The sequence below is a fragment of the Sphaerodactylus townsendi genome, linkage group LG10 (genome assembly GCF_021028975.2).
Source record: "Sphaerodactylus townsendi isolate TG3544 linkage group LG10, MPM_Stown_v2.3, whole genome shotgun sequence".
Classification (NCBI taxonomy): domain Eukaryota; kingdom Metazoa; phylum Chordata; class Lepidosauria; order Squamata; family Sphaerodactylidae; genus Sphaerodactylus; species Sphaerodactylus townsendi.
This window is the reverse complement of record NC_059434.1, coordinates 1,413,342-1,434,151: the sequence shown is the minus strand read 5'-3', so window position 1 is coordinate 1,434,151 and position 20,810 is coordinate 1,413,342. Positions and strand designations below refer to the sequence as shown.

At 50.1% G+C, this 20,810-nt stretch overlaps 1 protein-coding gene across 3 annotated transcripts in view; it reads right to left on the bottom strand.

Annotated features, from left to right (window-relative positions):
* The window catches only part of SH3TC1 (SH3 domain and tetratricopeptide repeats 1), a 94,988-nt gene that overhangs the window by 54,032 nt on the left and 20,146 nt on the right, over positions 1 to 20,810 (bottom strand). For all 3 annotated transcript variants that reach the window (XM_048509715.1, XM_048509717.1, XM_048509718.1), the window contains 4 exons: positions 18,448 to 18,503; positions 15,716 to 15,923; positions 12,288 to 12,418; positions 164 to 205 (listed from right to left, as the gene is read on the bottom strand). In XM_048509715.1, coding sequence (XP_048365672.1) covers positions 164 to 205; positions 12,288 to 12,418; positions 15,716 to 15,923; positions 18,448 to 18,503 — 437 coding nt within the window. The remainder of the gene's footprint in view (positions 1 to 163; positions 206 to 12,287; positions 12,419 to 15,715; positions 15,924 to 18,447; positions 18,504 to 20,810) is intronic.

The window sequence follows — 20,810 nt, the reverse complement described above, 5'->3', positions numbered from 1 at the left end:
GAGACGGAAGAAAGTTAAAGTTAATCAAAGCAGCTCTTGTTCAGTAAAAGACAAAAACACCCTGCTTTCAAGAGAAACAGAAAACTACAAGAAGTTTTCAATGTGCGTTCACTTCACAGAAAAACATGTTTCAACTCACACTCATACACAAGATACAGTTTACCTTGCTTTAAGGATTGTTCAAAATCGAAATCTTCTTGTCCATCTGATAAGAAAACAAAAACAATTCAAGCATATATGAGTCACACGCTTTTCAGTATGTTTCATGGAATGGACTGTGCATCCGTGTCATGCAAGTGTCTGTCATGCCTTTCGTTCAGCCTTCTTGAGTCCAGGGCCTTTGCTCTCCAGGGGCCAGGAAGCCGCTCCAAGCGCCCTCCCCCGGGGCCCGGGGCTCCTTCCCCATTTCCCAGCTATCTCTGAGCAGCAGCCAGCAAACGGCTCAGCAGGATTCCAACTGCCTGCCCTTGTCCACTTGTCCACTTGGTTCTTGTCCTGCTTTCCTATTCTATTCTATTCTACTCTGCTTACATTTACATTTATTACCCGCCCTATACCACAGACTCAGGGCAGGTGACATTCTCCACACACACAATTTTCCACCACCACCTTCCCGCTGCGTCTGCCGTCCATCACATCTCCTGAGCCCATGAAACGTTCCATGGCACTCATGAGGTATTTCCCTCTGTTCCTCATCCGGGGGGTGTCCATTAGCAGAAAAAAATAAGTGTTCTATCTGGATGGGGGAATAATGTAGCCATCTGCATTTTAGCAATACTTTGCCATGGCTGCCCCCTCCCCAAAATAATTTCTGCTCCCCCCCCCAAAAAAACAGCCCACAACCTTTGCCAGGAGCATCTCTTTCCCTTGACTGTGATGCTGCACAACTCTGGGGCTGATGAAGCCTTGGTCCTTTTCAGCTCAGACTTGCACTCTTCCAGAGTGACACTCAGCACAGGGAAGGAAAATCAATCAGGGTCCCGGCTGCAAAGGAATGCTGCTGGGTGGGCCCAACAGTGGTGCCTCCCACCTAACTTAGCCCAAAGAAGCAAGAACTTGCGGGTCAGTCAGTAATTCCTCAGCTAACATCCCAAAAGTTCTCTAAAAGTTCTCTTAGCTTTGGGCACACACTTTAGAGGAACAGCAGAGGTGTAAGGAATTCCATAGAAGCAGAAATAAAAGGCTCTTTGGTGTAAAAGACCCGTTTATTCAGACATCTTAGAAAGCTCAAGTACACGCAGTGGCAGGAATAAGATCTCCCGCCAGAAACACAGGTTATAACACTGTCCATCCTATCCCCCCTCCCGGATTCCCATGGGAACGGTCTCATCTCCCTCGCAGAGATAAGGTCTCCGCCAGAGAAGCTGGCCCATCGCCCGGGCTGTGGAATGTAGTCAAGGCCAGGCGGCTGCCCCTCTCATCAACACCATTGAATCCTTTACACTCTGCCTCCCTTAAAGAAGACCCCTCCCCCCCAGGTTTGTGCGGAAAGGCGCGGTGGAAAGCAGAAATAAGGGCGGGGGCGTCAATATTTTCGGAATAAACCCATTGATTATACCCAGAGGAATACCCCACCCAAGAGACTAAATATTGTAAGCGTTTGCGATTAAAGCGAGAGTCCAGGATGGCGTCAATTTCGTAATGCTTGTGGCCATCAATAATAGTCGGTGGGGGCCTCTCCGGCGGGTCGTACAGGCATCGGAAACGGGAGCCTCCTTGAGTAAACTGGAATGGAAGACAGGAGGAATGTTACTAAGAGAGTTAGGCAAATCCAATCGGCAGTGACATCATTAATCACTTTGAAGTAATCTGAAAAGGTCCCACGAATCTTTTGCCTAGTTTAGAAAATTTATGCACGTCTCTGAGATTTTTGGAAGACAAATACACGCAGGCTCGCACACGCAGAGGGAAATCCGAAGCGGTGCTTATCCGCTTGCAGCTTTTGGGAGTCTTTAGCCTGTTGTAAGGCAGTCTGGACCGCTTTTCCACCCCTCGGCCAGGGATGAAATCCATTGTTGAAACTCTGAGGATCCAATGCTTCCGGTAGGTAGTTGCGGCAACGGCGGGAAGGAGCGACCAGACACAATTTCCTCAAGGGGTTTTTTTTTGTACTGCTATGAACCGCATTGTTATAGGTTTTACTCCGCAAATGGAATTAGCTCGCACCAATTGTCCTGGTGGTAGTTGGTGTAACAACGTAAATACTGCTCTAGGGTTCTGTTCGTTCTCTCCCACTCACCGTCACTTTGAACGTGGTAGGGGCGGCAATCGCCGGGGCTGCCCTAACAAGCCTAGAAAAGCTTTCCAGAACTTTGAAATGAATTGGGGGCCGCGGTCGGAGACCACCTTAACGGGGGCGGAGTGCAGACGGTAAATGTGCTGAATGAACAGACGAGCTAACTTAGGAGCGGAGGGGATGGAAGCACATGGAATAAAATGGACTTGTTTAGAAAATAAGTCCACCACCACCCACAAGACCGTGGTTGCCATGACTTTCTGGCAAATCTGTAATAAAATCCATGGAGATGACTTCCCAGGCTTAGAGGCCACCGGGAGAGGTTTCAACAGACCATGGGTTTTCCCCGAACGGGTCTTGCCTTCTGCACAAACAGAGCAACCTTTAATATACGCCTCAATGTCCTTGATCAAGCAAGGCCACCAGAATTGACGGCGGGCCAAATGCAGAGTTTTTAGAAAGCCAAAATGTCCAGCCGAAAGGGCATCATGACAGGCCTCGAGAACCTGCTTACGGAGGTGGGGAGGCACGTGACCAACAATCCCCCCGCCGCCAAACGCCATTCTCCAAACGCAATTGGGAGTCACCTTCTCCGCCGGAGGTTCAAGAGCCCCGCTTCCTCGAGTTCCCGTAGGAAAGGAGAGACCAGGCTGGGAATGGGCGGAGGAGGAGGAGCGGATGTCTGAGATCGGGTGACAGCCAGCCCCACTGGGAGGGGGAGAGAACAGTGCTTGGAATGTCCCGTAAGGCAGCTCCACCCCTCCTCGGGTAGGCGCGGAAGCGCATCAGCCAGTTTATTGGTTTTTCCGGGGAAAAAATGGACCGTGAAAGAGAAACGAGAAAAGAAATCGGCCCATCAAAGTTGCTTCGCGGACATCTTGAGGGGTGGAGAGGGCGGCCAAGTTCTTGTGATCCGACCAAACTTGGAAGGGGTGTTTAGCCTCCAGCCAGTGGCGCCAAGTGGAGAGTGCTACTTTGATGTCGCAGTCTCTTTATCCCTACAGTCCAGTTGGAGTTCAGCACCGGAGAATTTCTTTGATAAATAAGCACACGGAACCAGCCTATCATCTTTATTTCTTTGCAACAGGGCTGCCCTGCCGCTTTGTCCGAGGCATCCACGTGAACCACAAACGGGAGATCTGGGTCAGGGTGCTTTAGGATAGGTTCGGTGGTAAAAGCAGATTTTAAAAGCTGAAAGGCCGTCTGACATTCTTCAGACCAGGAAAGGGGGGCCCCGGGCTTGGCGGTCAGTGGATCTTTACCCTTAGTGCGTAAGAGGTCTGTGAGAGGGAGAGTCAGTTCAGCGAATTGGGGTATAAAGTCATGATAGAAATTAGCAAAACCTAGAAAAGATTGGAGTTCTTTTCGGTTGGTGGGGGCCGGCCATTGGAGGACCGCATCAATCTTAGCAGGATCCATTTGTAGGCCCTCGGGCGAGATCCGGTAACCCAAATAGTCAATAGAGGTTTGGTGGAAACAGCACTTGGAAAGTTTGGCAAAGAGGGAGTTGTTGAGCAAGCGTTTCAATACTTCCCGAACCAATGCTTCATGCTCCTCCATGGTTTGTGAATAAATTAAAACGTCATCTAAGTACACCACTACTCCCTTATACAATAAATCATGGAGAACTTCGTTGATAAGGGCCATAAAAGCTCCGGGGGGCCTTGCACTTAACCCGAATGGCATTATTAAGTATTCAAACTGTCCAAACTTTGTGTTAAATGCAGTCAAGTGTTCATAGCCTTCAGCAATTCTGACCCTGTAGTAAGCTTCTCTCAAGTCCAACTATAGTAAAGATGCGCCCTGCCCAATGCGCCTAAAAGGTCCGTGAGCAAAGGAAAAGGGTACATATTGGACAGGGAGACGGCAGCGAGACCTCGGTAATCTGTGCAGAGCCGTAAAGATCCATCTTTCTTTTTTACAAACAATACAGGAGCAGCATGTGTGTGTTTGGTAGCCCGCCGTATGAACCCGCGAGCGAGGTTCTTGTCTAAGAAGGCACGAAGTTCCTTCTCCTCATTGGGACTCATACGACTGCAGATTCTACCTTTGGGCAGTTGCGCCTCTGGCTGTATTACGATTTTGCAGTCGTGTCTCTATGGGGTGGCAACTGATCGCGATTCTGCTCCTGAAATACTCTGGCTAGATCTTGGTACGCCCGGTGGGATGCCGGTAGAATCGAGCAATCGCTGATGAAGCCAGGGGTGTGTGTCAGGAGAAGTCGAAGTTTTCCCGGCAATTCATGTGTTCCCCGCAGGGAGGGTCAGTGAATTCCAAGATCCTTTCTTTCCAAAGGAATTTTGGTTCATGTAACAACAACCATGGCATGCCCAGAACTATGGAGTGTTTGGCCACTGGCGCCAGAATAAAACTAATTTTCTCCCAATGGTCCTCGCAGCGGAGGAGAACCGGGTTGCGCTTTTGAACTGGGCCGGTCCTTTCGCTCCCGAGAGGACTGCCGTCCATCTGGGTGAAAGGTATGGGCTTAGCCAGGGGGACTTGGTCTAGACCTAGCTCCTCCGCCACCTGGGGCCGCATTAAACAATGGGAGCAGCCAGAATCCACAAGGGCTGAGGCTATAATACGAGTATGCTTAGCGGGGTTGGCCAGAAACGCTTGGATTGTAATGGGAGCGCTGCCTTCACTCACCGCGTCTGGAGTCGAACCCATGTCCAGTGGGGCTGAAGAAAGGCAAACAGCTGCTTCCCCCTCCTCCGGGTCGCCTTCGATGACTGCCTTAGACGAGCCCGTTGGGGGCGGCCCTGATTTGCGTGGTGGCTTGGCAGATGGGGTGCGCGCGGCCGGAGTGGTTGGCTTCTGTTTTTTAGGGCAGTTGGCGGCTAGATGACCGGGACCTCCGCAGTAAAGACACAATCCCAGTCGGCGACGGCACTCGGAGGTGGTCTCGGTAGGGCGGCTGGGCTTGGCTTGGTGGACGCAGTGGCCGGCTTGGCGCGGCCTCCGGCACGAAGCGCATTCCAGGCGAGACGCCACTTGGGGATCCCAATTCAATCCAATCAGCAATAGTGCGGGGACCCAATTAAAACACCGTTTCACGCAGCTTGCCGTCGACAGCATCCGAGAAGTATTCGCATTTCATGCGCTCAGGCCACTCAGGAGGGAGTCGAGCAGCCGCAGACGAAATTCACGGGCAAATTCTGCAAACGGCGGTTGCCTTGCTGAATAGTTTTGATGGTGCTGGATAGCTTCATTTTCCGCACCCGGATCTTGGAAGCGCAGCCCTCAAGGCTTGGAGGAATGCGGGTACCGCAGCGAATATCTTCATCTTGCAGGTTCAAAAGAGTCACAAACCAGTCGGCTGCTGCCCCATCCAGGACTGAGCCGATGTCCACGTATTTTTTCGCTCAGACCGGGTATAAATCATCATAGTCCTCCATGTGGGCATCGAAGCCAAGATGAAGTAGGGAAGTTTGGAAGCGGTCCCATCGAAACGGGCAGGTATTGGAGGTCTGTAGTAACCCCTCTCCACGGCCCTTGGCGCTCGCAGGGGCGGCGGTTGCGCAGGTTGAGCGGGTTGAGGCAGCGGTTGCGCAGGGGGGGGCCGGAATCGGTGGAGGTATCAATGCCGGTGCCGCTGGTGTTCCGGTGGGAGCCGGTCCTTGGAAGGTGGCTGGACCCAGCAGCGTCGCCCCTCTGGCGCCGGCTGTACCCGTGACAGCGTAGACTCCAACTTGGGTTGTCCTGGTCTGCTGCTTCTTCAGTTCCCTCTCCAAGGTAGCCAGCTCTCTCTCCTTGCGAGTCAATGCATCCTGGTGCGCATGCAAGGCTGCTTTCTCCCGTTCCAATTTAGCCAGTTCGTCCCGTTGAACAGCTGCAGTAAGTTCACTTTGTGTACGCATAGCGCCTGAACACTTTCGTGTTGACGCTGTAAGTTCAGTTTGGAGTGTTCCAGGACTTTATCATGGACTGATAGATTCTGCGCATATTGCCGTTGGAGCGCCTCTTGGCACGGTCCAATTCGAGTTGGACTTCTTTGCGCTGCTGCTCCCGGTCTCTCTGCAGGTTTTCACGCTCTTGCTGCAGCTGTTCCCGTTCCTCTTCCCATAGCTGGCGTTCACGGGCCCATGCTTCTGGGCATCTCGCAGTCGGCCCACTTCCTCATCCCAGCTCTCTTTCGATGGGAGAGGGAATAGATCCGCTGGGAGGGCAGGCTTTCTCCGGACTCCTCGTCGCCTGGACGCGAGTATCATCGATGCCCACCGGGTGGCTCCACGGGGCATCTCAGGTGCAGCTGCTGGTCCGGGATCAGGGGTCCGATCGGAAGACGGTACGGATACCCCTCCCAATTCCTGGTATAGTCCCAGTGTCACCGGTGGCTCGGACGGGCCCCAGTGCTGTGCCACGGTGGTTCTTTGGGAGCATCACCAAAATACGAAGTCCAGGAATCGTTCAATGGACTCCTGGGTTGCCGTGATGAAAGGTGGTCAGGCCCGCCTCCTCCGTGACAGGTTGCATCTGAGGTTTGTAATCCATATCTAAAACGGTAGATATCCGATCCACAGGCCTCGATCCATAGACAGCGCCCCAAACGACTCATGTAAGTCCCCATGGTCGTCTTCACGTCCCTCGTTCCAACGGAGTAAAGGAAGACTCGTGCTGATACGAGGACGGGAAAGAGTCACCAGCGAGACCCGTTCTCCCGCCGGTTCCTCCAGATCCAGAAGGGAAAGGTCGGAGCCCTCTTTGGGGGCTACCGCACCTTCCCCAGAAACATCCAACCTCTCCATGCCGAGACACCAGAGGTCCACTGCACTAGGAATATAGATGAATTAAGATTCCTGCCACAATGTAAGGAATTCCATAGAAGCAGAAATAAAAGGCTCTTTGGTGTAAAAGACCGTTTATTCAGACATCTTAGAAAGCTCAAGTACACGCAGTGGCAGGAATAAGATCTCCCGCCAGAAACACAGGTTATAACACTGTCCATCCCATCCCCCCTCCCGGATTCCCATGGGAACGGTCTCATCTCCCTCGCAGAGATAAGGTCTCCGCCGGAGAAGCTGGCCCATCGCCCGGGCTGTGGAATGTAGTCAAGGCCAGGCGGCTGCCCCTCTCATCAACACCATTGAATCCTTTACAAGAGGCTTCCCTCATGGACAGATATGCTCTGAACAAAGTGACCACAATTCCCTGTATCCCCAAAAGCTCAAGATCAGATCTGATTCTGGGGTTGCTTTTTCAGTTTCCTGATCAGTATCTCACCTCACCAAAGCGCCACACGACCTTTTAGATCCCACTGAATTAAAACTCCTGGAGATGTTACCATCTGGGGACTTATGGGACTAGGCCTGTTTTGTGCCATTTGATGCCCACATAATTTAGTCACTAGGCAATGGTGTTCCAACTGCAGGGAACGTGGGGGGTAGATTAAGCTAAGCTGCAGAACCACCAGAGCAAAAACACAGGGTGCTGGGCTGGTTGACGTTTCAACAACGATGCTAAAGATTAATGAATTTAATTTTGGTTCTGGTGGGTTTTCTGGGCTGTGTGGCCGTGGTCTGGTGGATCTTGTTCCTAACGTTTCACCTGCATCTGTGGCTGGCATCTTCAGAGGTGTATCACAGAGGGAAGTCTGTTACACACATTGTTACACACACATTGCCTTCGACAATACATTGAAATTAATTTTATTTGTAAGGGCCCAGACTTGTCCATACATTCACTGGCCAGAACACTGGGAGTTGCAGGACCCTGGGAAGATGTTGGCCTGCACGTTCACCCTTCGAGCACCACAAGCAGAACCAGTAGATACCTTTTAAATTAAAGCTGAGAATTCAAGGAGAGGCCAGAAACACCCGAGGGAGCAGAAGCCCACAGACCTGTCCCTGCTCACAGCCCTGCTTCAACCTTTCTCTGGGGTATATGCTTGTGGAAAGAGTTTCAAAGCAAAGACTAACATTCATTTATTTATTAAACTTTTACACTGCCTTCCCCCGAAGGCTCAGGACGGTGAACAAACGTCATAAAAACAATAAAATCACAATTAAATATTCAGTATGAAAACAGATGTACACAATAAAACAGACTGGCTCAGATGGCGACATGTATTCACCCCCTTACTGTACCCACGGGAGGCCTACATGTTACAGGGATCTACCAATCAACCCGGCTGGCTGAATGCCTGGCGGAACAGGTCCGTTTTGCAGGCCCTGTGGAAACTTTGTAGGTCTCACAGAGGCCTGGTCTCTTTAGGGAGCCTGTTCCACCATGTAGGGGTCAGGACCATAAAAGCCCTGGCCCTTGTAAAAGCCAGCCGGATATCTCTCGGGCCAGGGACCTTCAGTAGGTGCTCCTCTGAGGAGCAGAGGGACCAGATGGGGCAGTACAGGGAGACGCGGTCCCTCAGGTATGTAGGTCCAAGGCCACTAATGGCCTTGAAGGTTAGAACCAACACTATGAACATGACCCGGACCTCAATGGGCAGCCACTGAAGTTGGTACAGGATCAGTGTGATCCGGTCCCGACTAGATACACCTGAAAGGACCCTGGCTGCTACATGCTGTACGAGTTTCAGTTTCTGGATCACGGCCAAAAGCAGGCCAGCATAAAGCACATTACAATAATCAAGCCTGGAGGTGACCGTCGCATGGATCATCGTGGCCAGGTCAGAGCAGGAGAGATATGGGGCCAGTTGCCGCACCTGTCACAGATGGTAAATCCAGCCATCTGAGTGACCTGGATTTGCAGTGATAATGCCGGTTCCAGCATCACTCCCAGGCTTCGGACAGACAAGGCTAGATGTAGGGCCTCAACGTCTAGCAAAGGCGGGCAAAAGCCCACCGATCGCTCCCCCCGACCCAGCCACACAACCTCCATCTTCATAGGATTTAACTTCAGCCGACTTGCTCTCAACCAACCAGCAACAGCCTCCAAACAATGCTGGAGAGCTCCAGGAGCTGAAGACGGGCTGCCTTCCATCATGACCATGAGTTGAGTGTCAGCAGCATATTGCTATCACCACAGCCCGAAACTCTGGTCCAAACTTGCCAGGGGGTGCATGTAGATATTAAAGAGCATCAGGGAGAGGATCGCCCCCTGCGGCACCCCAGTCAACGGGGCAGCACCTGGAGTTCTCTCCCCCCGATGTCACCTGCAGTCCCCGGTCGCAGAGAAACGAGGTCAGCCAGCTCAAGGCTGATCCCCAAACTCCGATATCGGCGAGGCAGTGGACCAGAAGGTCGTGATCTACTATACTGAATGCTGCGGTGAGGTCTAACAACACCAGCAGCCCCGAACCGCCTCTATCCAAGTGGAGATGGAGTTCGTCCACAACGGCGACCAGAATCGTCTCAGTTCCATGGCCAGTGCAGAAGCCAGACTGGAAGGGATCCAATATGGGTCCCAGTGCCTGTGCGCTTCATCCAGGAACCATTGGAACTGATCCGCCACCGCTTGCACAATTACCTTGCCCAGGAACGGCAGATGCGAAACCAGGCGGTAATTGGCCAGATCTCCTGGATCCAATTGCAGTATTTTCAGGAGTGGGTGGACCACTGCCTCTTTAAGCCGACCCAGAAAAGCCCCTTGCTCAAGGGAGCTATTCATGACTTTCAACAGGTGGCTCCGAAGCACCTCCCCGCCGGCTTTCACCAGCCAGGAAGGGTGTGGGTCAAAAGGACAAGTGGTAGATCGTACAGCTGCCAGGGTCCTGTCCACATCTGTCGGGTCGAGTAGGCTGAAGTGGTCCAGATTTTACTTGTTCCTTCCCTTTACAAAAGGTCATTCCAGAGAACACCCATATTTGTCTGCAGTAAAGCTACATCAGAGTCCTCTAAGGAACACCTCAGAGGCCAGCAAGATTTTTGAGGTATAAGCTCTGGAGAATCAAAATCCCCTTTGTCAGATATCTGATGAAGGAAGCTTTGAGTCTTGAAAATTTAGACCCTCCAACAGTGGCATACTGCCTATAGGCACATGGGGTAACCTTTTAGTCACATGGGGGGGCACTGGGGGGGGGGCTGGGTCCCTGTGCCTGGCCTCTCCCGCAGCACGGCAACCTGGCCAGCGCCCAGCGGCTCCCCCATGCTGCGGCACCACTCACCGACGCCCAAGGTTGGGCCCAGCCATGCAGTCTCTCACGCTGGTGAAACCTGCCAGCAGGGGAGAGGCCAAGCATGCCAGTGCGATACCCCAGTGGGGGGGAAGCCTCCTAGCCACATGGCCTCCCCACTGGGAGGTCCTGCCCCCCACACCTCCCTGCAGGCGGCTTCTGCCTTCCCAAGGGCCTGTGGAGAATAGGAGGCAGCCTGCAGGGAGGCGGGGGGGGGGGGGCTTGGATGGGCACTGTGGCAGAGGCCAGCCCAGAAGTCGGCCTGCTGCTGCGGTGCCTTGCTGAGCCGCCCTCGAGCCCCACCCCCGAGCGCCCTTGGGAAGGGATGGAGCAGGCGTTGTCCCAGGCGCCATTTCCCCCAATAAACCTCTGCCCTACAGATCTTGTTGGCCTCTAAAGTGCTCCTGGACTTGCATTATTAATGCCTTGTAAACAGCTTTGGGAATGGAGCTATTTGGTCTGGCAGTCTCAGTGCAAGAGACGTTCATTTCTTTATAGGTAGACATTGTTGGGTGCGCATTTCCCTCAAAACAGTATTTTTCAACATTTTGTGAATGGTGACCAACCACCAAACTTCAAAGAGACTGAAGTCTGCTACTGCAATACATGGAGATACTGCAATTCTGCTATCTTTAAAGAAAAATCAATGCTGCCAACTGTTTTTGAGAGGCTAAAAGGTCAAGTCCCACGAAATCAGGGGACATTTCTGTCCTGTCCTATCCGTGCTTTGTCACTACTTGTCAGTTCTTATCAAACAGTTACACTGATGATTCCTCAGGTGGGGGCGGGCAGAGCATCAGGCCCGTTCAGCTGGGACAGCAGGCTCCTCTCTAGCCTCTCTTTCACTCCCTGGGCCAATCTGGGCAGGATAAACCCAACAACCCAACCAAGGTCGCTGGCCTGCCAAGATGGCTGCATGGATGGCAACTGAAGCTTGAGTGACACCTGGGAGAATACAGGATTGCCTCTAAACTCCATGCCTCGAGGGACAACCTCCCTGCTCCCCCCTCCCACTGAAGCCTGACATGCCCCCCAAAATGCTGCCCCTGGGGGACAGGGGACCTTCAGGGAGAGGGAAACAGGAGGAAGTGGACTGCCGCAGCAAGGAAACACCCACACACCACACAGGAGCAGATCTTTCCCACTTTGTAGCCTTTTAAGCTTCTCTGGTCACAATAAAAAAACCCCAGATAAATATATACCCTGTTTCAGTGGTGGGATTCAACTAATTTAACAACCGGTTGTTTACAAGCACCATTTCAAACAACCGTTTCTGCCGAAGTGGTGTGAACCTGCTGAATCCCGCCACTGCCCTGTTTCCCTGAAAATAAGCCCTAGCATAATTTTTCTGGGATTTTTGGAGGATGCTTGAAATATAAGCCCTACTCCAAAAGTAAGCCCTAGTTACAGATTCTGCGGCACAGCTGATCTGGTCACATGGGGGGGGGATGCAAAATCATGGGAAAAAATAAGCCCTACCCTGAAAATGAGCCCTAACGCATCTTTTGGAGCAAAAATTAATATAAGACCCTGTCTTATTTTCAAAGAAACACGGGTAGCTTGTTTCAAAAACATGGATATTTGCCAACAGAAGTTACCAAGGAAAACCACAAGGCCAAAACATACTGGACAATATGCTGTTTAGTGGAGATCATGCCATATTCTGCTTGAGCACAAAATTATGGGTGTGCAGATGAGTGGGGATGATCCCGTTGAACTTCCATGGGGTTTCAACTGGTCTGTCCACCTGGCTGTGCCCCATGCCACTTGTGGTCACAGCCACACAGAGCTCAAGAGTGTGCATGGGGGAAGCCACTCGGCCACCAGGCTGGCTGGGTGATCTTGGGCCACCCCCTTGCTCTCAACCAACGCTCGCTCATGGGGGTGTTATGAAAACGCAATGGAGGAGAGAACCATGATGAGCTGGGAGAAGATGTGGCCAACAAGCAGATGTAACTAAGTAACGACGGAGGTGCTTACCTATTTGGTACGCATGACAAATATCCTTTTGTGATGTTTGTTTCAAGAGTCTTATCACGTTCTCTTCGGACAAGTCTTTTTCTTGGGGGAAAAAAGGATGCTCTTCTTCGAAGAAAGCCTGGCCTAGTGAACTGCGAGAAGCACAGAACACACAGAGCAGTTAGGACATCTCTTCCTGTCATTGTTAGCCGACATTCGTTTATGTTGTCATGACTCTGATTTAGTGCAGGGCCAGCTCCACTGCCCGCTGAAAGAGGCCTTCCAACAGTGAAAAGGCTGACGTGCTGCCTGCAGAAAGAAGGGGGTCCTCTGATCCCAAGCCCAGGTGTCAGGAGGCCTGTATTTAGGGTTTGCTTTTGCTGCCTTACGTTTCACTGTGGGGAGTGGGTTAAAGGGTTAATGCTGTTTTTAACTGTCTTTTCTAGCTTCTCTGGGAAGTCTACAAATCGCAGGTGTCTTCAAGGTCACGGCCTGCGCTTCTCCCTCGCTATCTACATGCATTCTCTGTGGAGCTCTCGTTCCCAGGGGAAGAAGGGCTGGCCTGGGTGCTTTTAAGTGCTGTGTGAATTGGAGTTCGTCATTCTCAGCTTTGCTGTTTGCAGATCCATCTTAAAATAAAACTGCTGTTTTTACAACACAAGTTTGTCTTTTACTGGGGGTTCTGACATTAAGCTGAGAATGACGAATATCACCAATATCACCAATATTTATTGGGAGCAAAATATCACAGGCAGGAAACATCAGCCTTTGGATACTGCCAGCCCAAACATATCAGGCTTGCAATATCCGATTGAACAGCCCCAGTGAGGACTCACATTCTGTCCATGGGGTCAACCACAAAGAGGGCCGAAGGGGGCTGGCACACCTCCCTCCCAGCCCCAAGGAGAAGGATTCAAGGGGGCCATTTGCTTGATAATGTCCACTGAACGCCTCTGCACCTCTTCATCCAGTGAACAACGAGAACACAACCATCATCAGAGCAGCTACTGAAAGGGGCCGGGGCTTCATGGCGGAGCTCCTGCTTGACACGCAGAAGACCTCGGGTTCCATCCCTGTTGAGCCACCACCAGTCTGAGCAGACAGTACGGACCCAAACACACCCAGGGTCTGAGTCACGACAGAGCAGCTCCAGGGATGCTCAGAGGATGACAGGGATGGCGTGGCGTGCACATGCGATAGCAAGGCCACAGGAATAATGAGTAGGAATGACTCTAGAAACAAATACCAACCAACACAGACCCAACAAGGAGTTCTCTTTTTGTTACCACCCCACCAAGGACTCGTGTGATTCAGGGCATTTCCCTGAAAGAAGCCAAGTACACTGGACCGACAACTCTCAGGACCGCCTGTGATGCCCCACGGCAGCCTCATGCATCTGAGCAGGGCTTTCTGCAACCACCATCCTGCAACGGGGCAAGATCAGGCTTTCTCTGTTGCACTCCCTGCGCGCACGCGCACACACACACACACAGAGAAAAGCCTGTCTCTGGCAATCAGGAGGCACTTAGACTTCTACCAAAATGTTCAGGAAAGCATTTTTATGAATGGAACGGGGCTGCAGTAGAACAGGATGGTTCAGGAGACTGTTTGCCTTGAGCCTCAGGGAGAAGGGTGAGCTGTAAAGTAAATAACTAGGCCCTCTATAACCACATCCAGGTGGCGGGTTTTGAGTTTTAAGTTTTGCCATCACTTGTTCCATCTTCTGCGTTTTATGAGAAATCCTCTCAGTTACAAGGACGTTGGTAAGGGGGGGTTCTCAGGTTCAACCCCTGCATTCATGTCCGAAGCTCCGCCCACCCATTTGTGGGTTTTAAAAACATTTTTAGTGTTTTTCGGTTTTTGGCCTGCAGGGGGTGCACTGTTTAGGCTAGCAACATCAAACTTTTAGGGATTGTTTAGGGGACTCTCCTGATGATACTGCCCAGGTTTGGTGAGGTTTGGTTCAGAGGGTCCAAAGTTATGGACTCCCATTGTTTCCAATGGGAGCTAATAGAAGATGGGGGCTACACCTTTGAGGGTCCATAACTTTGGACACCCTGAACCAAACTTCACCAAACCTGGCAGGTAGCATCAGGAGAGTCTCTTACTGATACCACCCAGGTTTTGTGAAGTTTGGTCCAGGGGGTCCAAAGCTATGGACTCCCAAAGGGGGTGCCCCATCCCCCATTGTTTCCAATGGGAGGTAATAGGAGATGGAGCTACACCTTTGAGGGTCCATAACTTTGGACCCCCTGAACCAAACTTCACCAAACATGGGTGGTATCATTAGCAGAGTCTCCTAAAGATACCCTAAAAGTTTGGTGCTGCTAGTTTAACAATTGCACCCCTGACAGCAGGCACCCCCCAAATTTTCCTTTTAAATCCACCCCCTTCAGCATGGATTTAAAGAGAGAATCTGAGGTCCTCAGTTTAGAAAAAAAAGAAGAGTTTGGATTTATATCCCCTCCCCTTCTCTCCTGTAGGAGACTCAAAGGAACTTACAATCTCCTTGACCTTCCCCCCTCACAACAAACACCCTGTGAGGTGGGTGGGGCTGAGAGAGCTCTGAAAAGCTGTGACTAGCCCAAGGTCACCCAACTGGCATGTGTGGGAGTGCACAGGCTAATCTGAATTCCCAGATAAGCCTCCACTACGCCACATTGAAAGTGATGCTGTTTCAAGGTGGGTGATAAACCACCCCAAAACAGCATCACTTTCAATGTTGTTTAACTGACCCCAGATTCTCCCTGTAAGGTGGGTTTAAAAGGAGAATTTGGGCTCCCCAGTTAAACAACATTGAAAGTGATGCTGTTTGGGGGTGGATTCCAGCATCACAGCAGCTGCCCCGGGGGGGGGGGGGGGCGGGGCGCAAAACTCAGATTTTGCACCAGGCTCCATTTCCCCTCTATGCCTCTGCCCAGAGGGGAGGGCAGAAGGAGCTGCCAGCTGTTGGCTGGGTGTCCAGCTGGTGGGGGGCGGGGGAGGGAAGGGCGGGGGAATCTGCCACCCCCGGCTTTGGAGAACTGCTTTTATAAGTGCTAGGCCGGGGGCGGGGCTTGGGGAGGCGTGGCCATGCCCTAGGGGTGGGTGGGGATGTGGCCCCCCCAAACCCACCCATAAAAAATCTATACCTACGTCCCTGCTCAGTTACCACAGCACTTAACTGAGGGAATGGAAGTGGGGCTACAAATGTTATGCTGCATATTGATTTTAAAATGTTTTCTAGTTGTGTTTTTGTCATTTATTGGTCATTACTTTGTATTGTGAACCGCCTAGAGCCCTTCGGGGATGAAATCCAATAAATATTAAATCCAATAAATGGCGGCAGAAACTTTTGGAAGAGAAATTTTGGTTCGTGACCTCCAGTGCCCCAGTCACCAGGGCCTGCCTCAAAGCTAAGCTGCTCCCAGCTGGTACCTGCTGGCCTCGTCATCACCTTTGATACTTACTCCTTGAAGGGGTCCAGCTGAACATGCGTGCTCGGAACAAAACCAATTTGGCCCATAGGGACCCGTCTTCCCACAAACCACTGCATGCTTTTCATGAAGTAGCCAATAATTTCAACTCTGTCACCTTCCTGAAAGCTAATTTCCTCTGGCACAGAACTTGCATGGCCAATAACTGCTACTGCGGACCCCCTGGCCACACAGTCAGGACCTGGGAAATACAGGAAGCGTATGACATCAGGACATTGGATAGTTCAGGACAGCAAAACAATCAACAGTCAACGACATGAGGACCGGTGTGACGGATACCTCCATTTCTTCGGGTCTGTTGCGCCTGAATGTTACTAGTTACCTGTATTAAGGCTGTGATGCTACAAAAACAAAGAAATTCAAACCTGAACAAAGAAGAGGTGGTGGGCTGTTCAACACAGCATAAGCAGACTGGCTGTGCTTGATGTGCCATAAATAAGCACAGCCACTCTCTACAACAACATAACAGTTTTTAAAAGACTCCTTATAACGGTACACAAGGATCCACTCTGGAGGCTCCTAAGCCAGAGAGGAATATGCACCAGCAATGAAGGAGAACAGAACAACAGTGTTTCTCTCCAAATTAAGTCTCATCACCTGGACACCTTGTGGTAAAACAATCCTGCTCTGACCCCATTCCACTGTGCCCTCCAAGGCATCCAGGGGGGAACCCAAGCTGGCCATCTGGCATGTGGCACCCACCTGATTTTCCCAGCACCCGAAGGGGCTTCTCTCCCTCTCTATTCAATTGCTGCCACCACCTGGCCTTTGGGGGAATTGCCTATTGAAAGGGCCATGGCGCTCAGCTTCCTGGCCCTGTTGTGAAGCCTGTTGTCCAGCATCTGGTGATGGGGGCGGAGGACAACAGCTACTGCCTTGTTAGGCCCCGCCCTGCCCCGTTCCTGGCACTTTTATTTAAAATAGCATGCCTGGAATGATAGAGGTCTCCTGTGGTACAGAGAACCACTAGCAGCTTGAGAAGGTATAAAGCATTTACTAAAAAGAAAATGTCCAGATGCAAACTCTCAGCACAGCGCCAGGCTGAGCACAGGATCCAAAGAAAAAGGTAAATCACGATCCCTCCATCGCTGCTCCTGTATGCGCCTTGCAGGCTCCACAGCTTAAAAGGCTACGGTTGTTCTAAAGGGTTGCCTGGAAGCCACTGCTCAGACGGGCGAGGCGGAACAGGGCAACTACGACCAGCCAGCTGCCCGTAGGGAAGAGACTTTCAGTCTGCTTCATTGAATTGGCACCAAAAGACGGGGGCTTCTTCCTCCTCACTCCTGGGAGTTTTACCGTCTCTTTTTCTCCTTCCACTGACCAGGTCAAGAGGGGTCAAAGAAGCTTCCCCTGAAGGCTCCAGGGAATTTTTCCTGAAATCTTTCAAGCACTTCAATCCTCCAACTTCCTCCCCCCCTCCTTTCCAGTATGGTGGACATTTTGCAACCAAGCAGGCAGAAAACAACAGTGGACACTGACTCAGACACTCACGCACTCTGCAAGGGTGACCAATGGCCAGATATTTTGGGGCACACAAGTATGAACTGATGCACACAGGAGTTTGCAGAGGAAAAGAGGCAGCAGCTTTAATTGCACACAAGCCAAGGCAGCCACTATAAGGCCTGCACTACAGGAATTCCCACATAGCAGCAGTTCTGCAAAGAATGCTTCTCTGTCTGTTTTGATTTGAACCCAAATGGCCCCCCTTGCTACTATGGGCAACACCAATAGGTTACCAAACACAAAAACCAAGTAACGTGTTTAACTTCACAAATCTGGACAGGAGGCAACTACAGTTTTGTGCCTGCAGTACTTGCTGCATTGACTTGTGACTGGTATTTTTTCTTCTCTGTCTTCCAAAAAACTTTATTTGTTGTTTCATACATGAAGGTGATGCATTAATGTATGAAATTAAAATTAAAAACTATATTGCGCTGCACAAGCCAACCTGTGGCAGTGGTACCTAATAGAGAAGAGATTGTACCCACAAGAAAATTGCACGATTCCATAAAACACCTGTAAACAGAACAAAAAGTCTACAAAACATATGTGTGAAATATCTAGTAACATTTAAATGTATTGTAGCATTATCTTCATGCCACCAGAATACTGTGGCAGTGGTACAGCAGGTTTCCCTGGGGAGATGGATGGTTTCTGAACAGAGGGAACCAACCAAAGAAAGCCCTGCACTGCCAAGGGTAGCCCCGCACAGGAAGAACTAGAGCAGAGCAAAGCAGGACCCCGTTTCATTTCTATAACTTTGCAACTGTTGCACTTAGCCTAAGCTTTTACGAATAGTTAATTCACAACCTAGAAGATAAAATGGCATAGAAATGAGTTTAGTGGTGAGAGACTTAATTGGGGAGAGTCAAGGTGAACTCAGTCATGAGGTTTTCTGGATACATCCGGGCCATTTGATTTCTCTCAGAACAGCCTACTTCACAGGGTTGTTGCAATGATTAATTAAGGGCTGGCATGTCTGCCATCTGAAGCTCCTTCAAGGATGGATGGAACAAAGAGCTAATCAACAAAACTGTGCCCAGCCACACCTGGCAAGTTCAAATATGGCCATGGAGCCACTGCACATCCTTTGGAAGAGGCATTTCCTCCACAGACTGAAAATAATTTGTGGCATCTACAAGCTGTTCATAAAGCCAACCCTGAGGAGGTCTAGCAATCAGGGATTCTGCTTTAACAGTACTTACCAATCTGACCAGAACCAACAAAATCAGAAGGGTCCGTGTTCGCTTTAAGAAACCATCTAGAATGGAAAGTTAAAGGGAATTAAGACACCATGATGCATAGTGCTGACAATTTTAACAAATGCCTCCTCAAACTTCAAGCTACTTCAATATCCATTTAAAAAATAAACCATACCTATTAAAAGCACTAATATCACGTCAATGAAGGAATGTTGGAAAAATTATGGTGCATGTAAGCAGAGTTGGCCCTGGTGAGCATTTGGAGGGTGACACCAGGGTCACAACATAGAGGCAGGCAAGGGCAAACGTCCTGTTAACATCTCTTGCCTTGAAAACCCCACCAGGGGTCACTATAAGTTCCCTGTGATTTAACAGCACAAAACATTGATTGATTGGTTGATTGATTGGTTGATTGATTGATTGATTGATTGATTGATTGACATTCTATGCCACCTCTCTTCCAACGTTTTTGGTGACACAGAACCCACACTGCTCAGCACACACACAGCAAGTCTCGTGGAAAGGGGGAGAGCTCATCAGAGAGCTCACAACATAAAAACAAAACTTCCTTTTCCCTTCTTTGCAAACACTTGATTGAATAAGGTGGGCAATGATTGGATGCAGAATTCTTCTTCTCTGCATTGCACATGGCTCTTACTAGCAGTCTACAGGTTACTTTTCAGTGTTCAAATACCTTCATTATACACACGTATGAGAGCTTTACACAGAGACCCATAACTCTTGTGTTAGCCCTTAATCCATCAGAGGGCGGAGGGCAACATTTGTACAAGAGATCACAGTTGAAATTGATTTAGGTTTGCAAGGGAATCAGTAAAAATATTCTTTGAGAGCGATTAAACACAGGGTTCTCCTGGAATCTAAGTCAGAGGGCCTTAGCTGAAGGGGGCCAATAGCTGAATATTATGTCTATTTTATCCTTGATGAGATGTGCTAAAAATTCAGGATATCTCCCATTTCATTACCAGACAGTATCAATTCGACAGGAAAATTAACATTATTGTACAAAATTAATGAAAATGATCATACCACTCATAGCTTTCTCACAGTAAAGTTTCTTTAAAGAAAACCTTTTAAACTTAAGCTGTATACACCACACATTCTGATGTATTACACTCTCTTTCGGGAACTGCAGAAAGAACCAACAGGTCCTGACCATCAATACAAAACTTTCCAATCCTTTCCAGGCTGGCTGGGTGAGGTTACCTGCAGACTTGGGCTGAGCGGTTGCCAATGTGCAGACAATACTCAAGTGCCATCTCAGGCTTCCAGGGGATCTCTGAAAGACTGCGAAAGCCTCGCATGTGGAATCCTGGAGGCAGCCCTGCGATGGCTGAGGCCAATAAACTGAAGCTTCATCTTCACAAGACAGGATGTTTCTGGTGGCCAGAAGGACTGGGCCAGGAACCGAGGTAACTCCTGTTCTGGATGGAACAGGTTTGTATTCTGCAGGAGATGCTTGATCCTGGCCTCTTGTTGGATAAGCAGGTGAAACAACCAGCCTTCACCAGGGTCGCTGAGGAAGAAAGTTGCCCTCCCTGGGCAAAAAATACCTTGCCATAATGGCATACAACCTACTAACACCTATGTTAGCCTACTGCAATGAGCTCTGTGTGGGGCTGACCCAAAGTGTGTCTGGAAGCCACAGCTTGTACAGAAGGCTGCAGACAAAAAGACTGACTGGAGTGGGGTGAAGGTATACCATGTCACTTCAATCATTAAACAGGTCACTAAACAGACAATCTGCAAGCACTTAGAGGGGAATGCCATGATCACTAAAAGTCAACGTGCGTTTCTCAAAAACAAGACACGACAGACTAATTTTATCTCTTTTTTTTCTGACAGAGACAAGCTTCATAGATGGGAATGCTGTGGATGTAGTATACCTTGATTTTAGTGAGGCCTTTGACAAGGTCCCCCATGACATTCTTTCATGCAAGCTAGTAAAATGTGGACTAGACAAGGAATCTGTAATTGGTTGACCGACTGAGAGCAAAGGGTGCTCACCAATGGCTCATCTTCACCCTGGAGAGAAGTGACTAGTGGGGTGCCAAAGGGTTCTGTCCTGGTCTCAGTTCTACTCAATATTTTTAACAATGACTTGGATGATGGAATAGAGGGCATGCTAACCAAATATGCAGATGACACAAACTCAAGAGGGACACTTAATACCCCAGAGGACAGGGGACCTCGACAGATAGGAGAGATGGGCCAAAACTAACAAAATGAGTTTCAACAGGGAGAAATGTAATAAAAAGTGTTTGGATTTTTACTGTAAGGAGACTCAAAGTGGCTTTCAAACTCCTTTTCCTTCCTCTCCCCATAACAGATGCCTTGTGAGGTAGGTG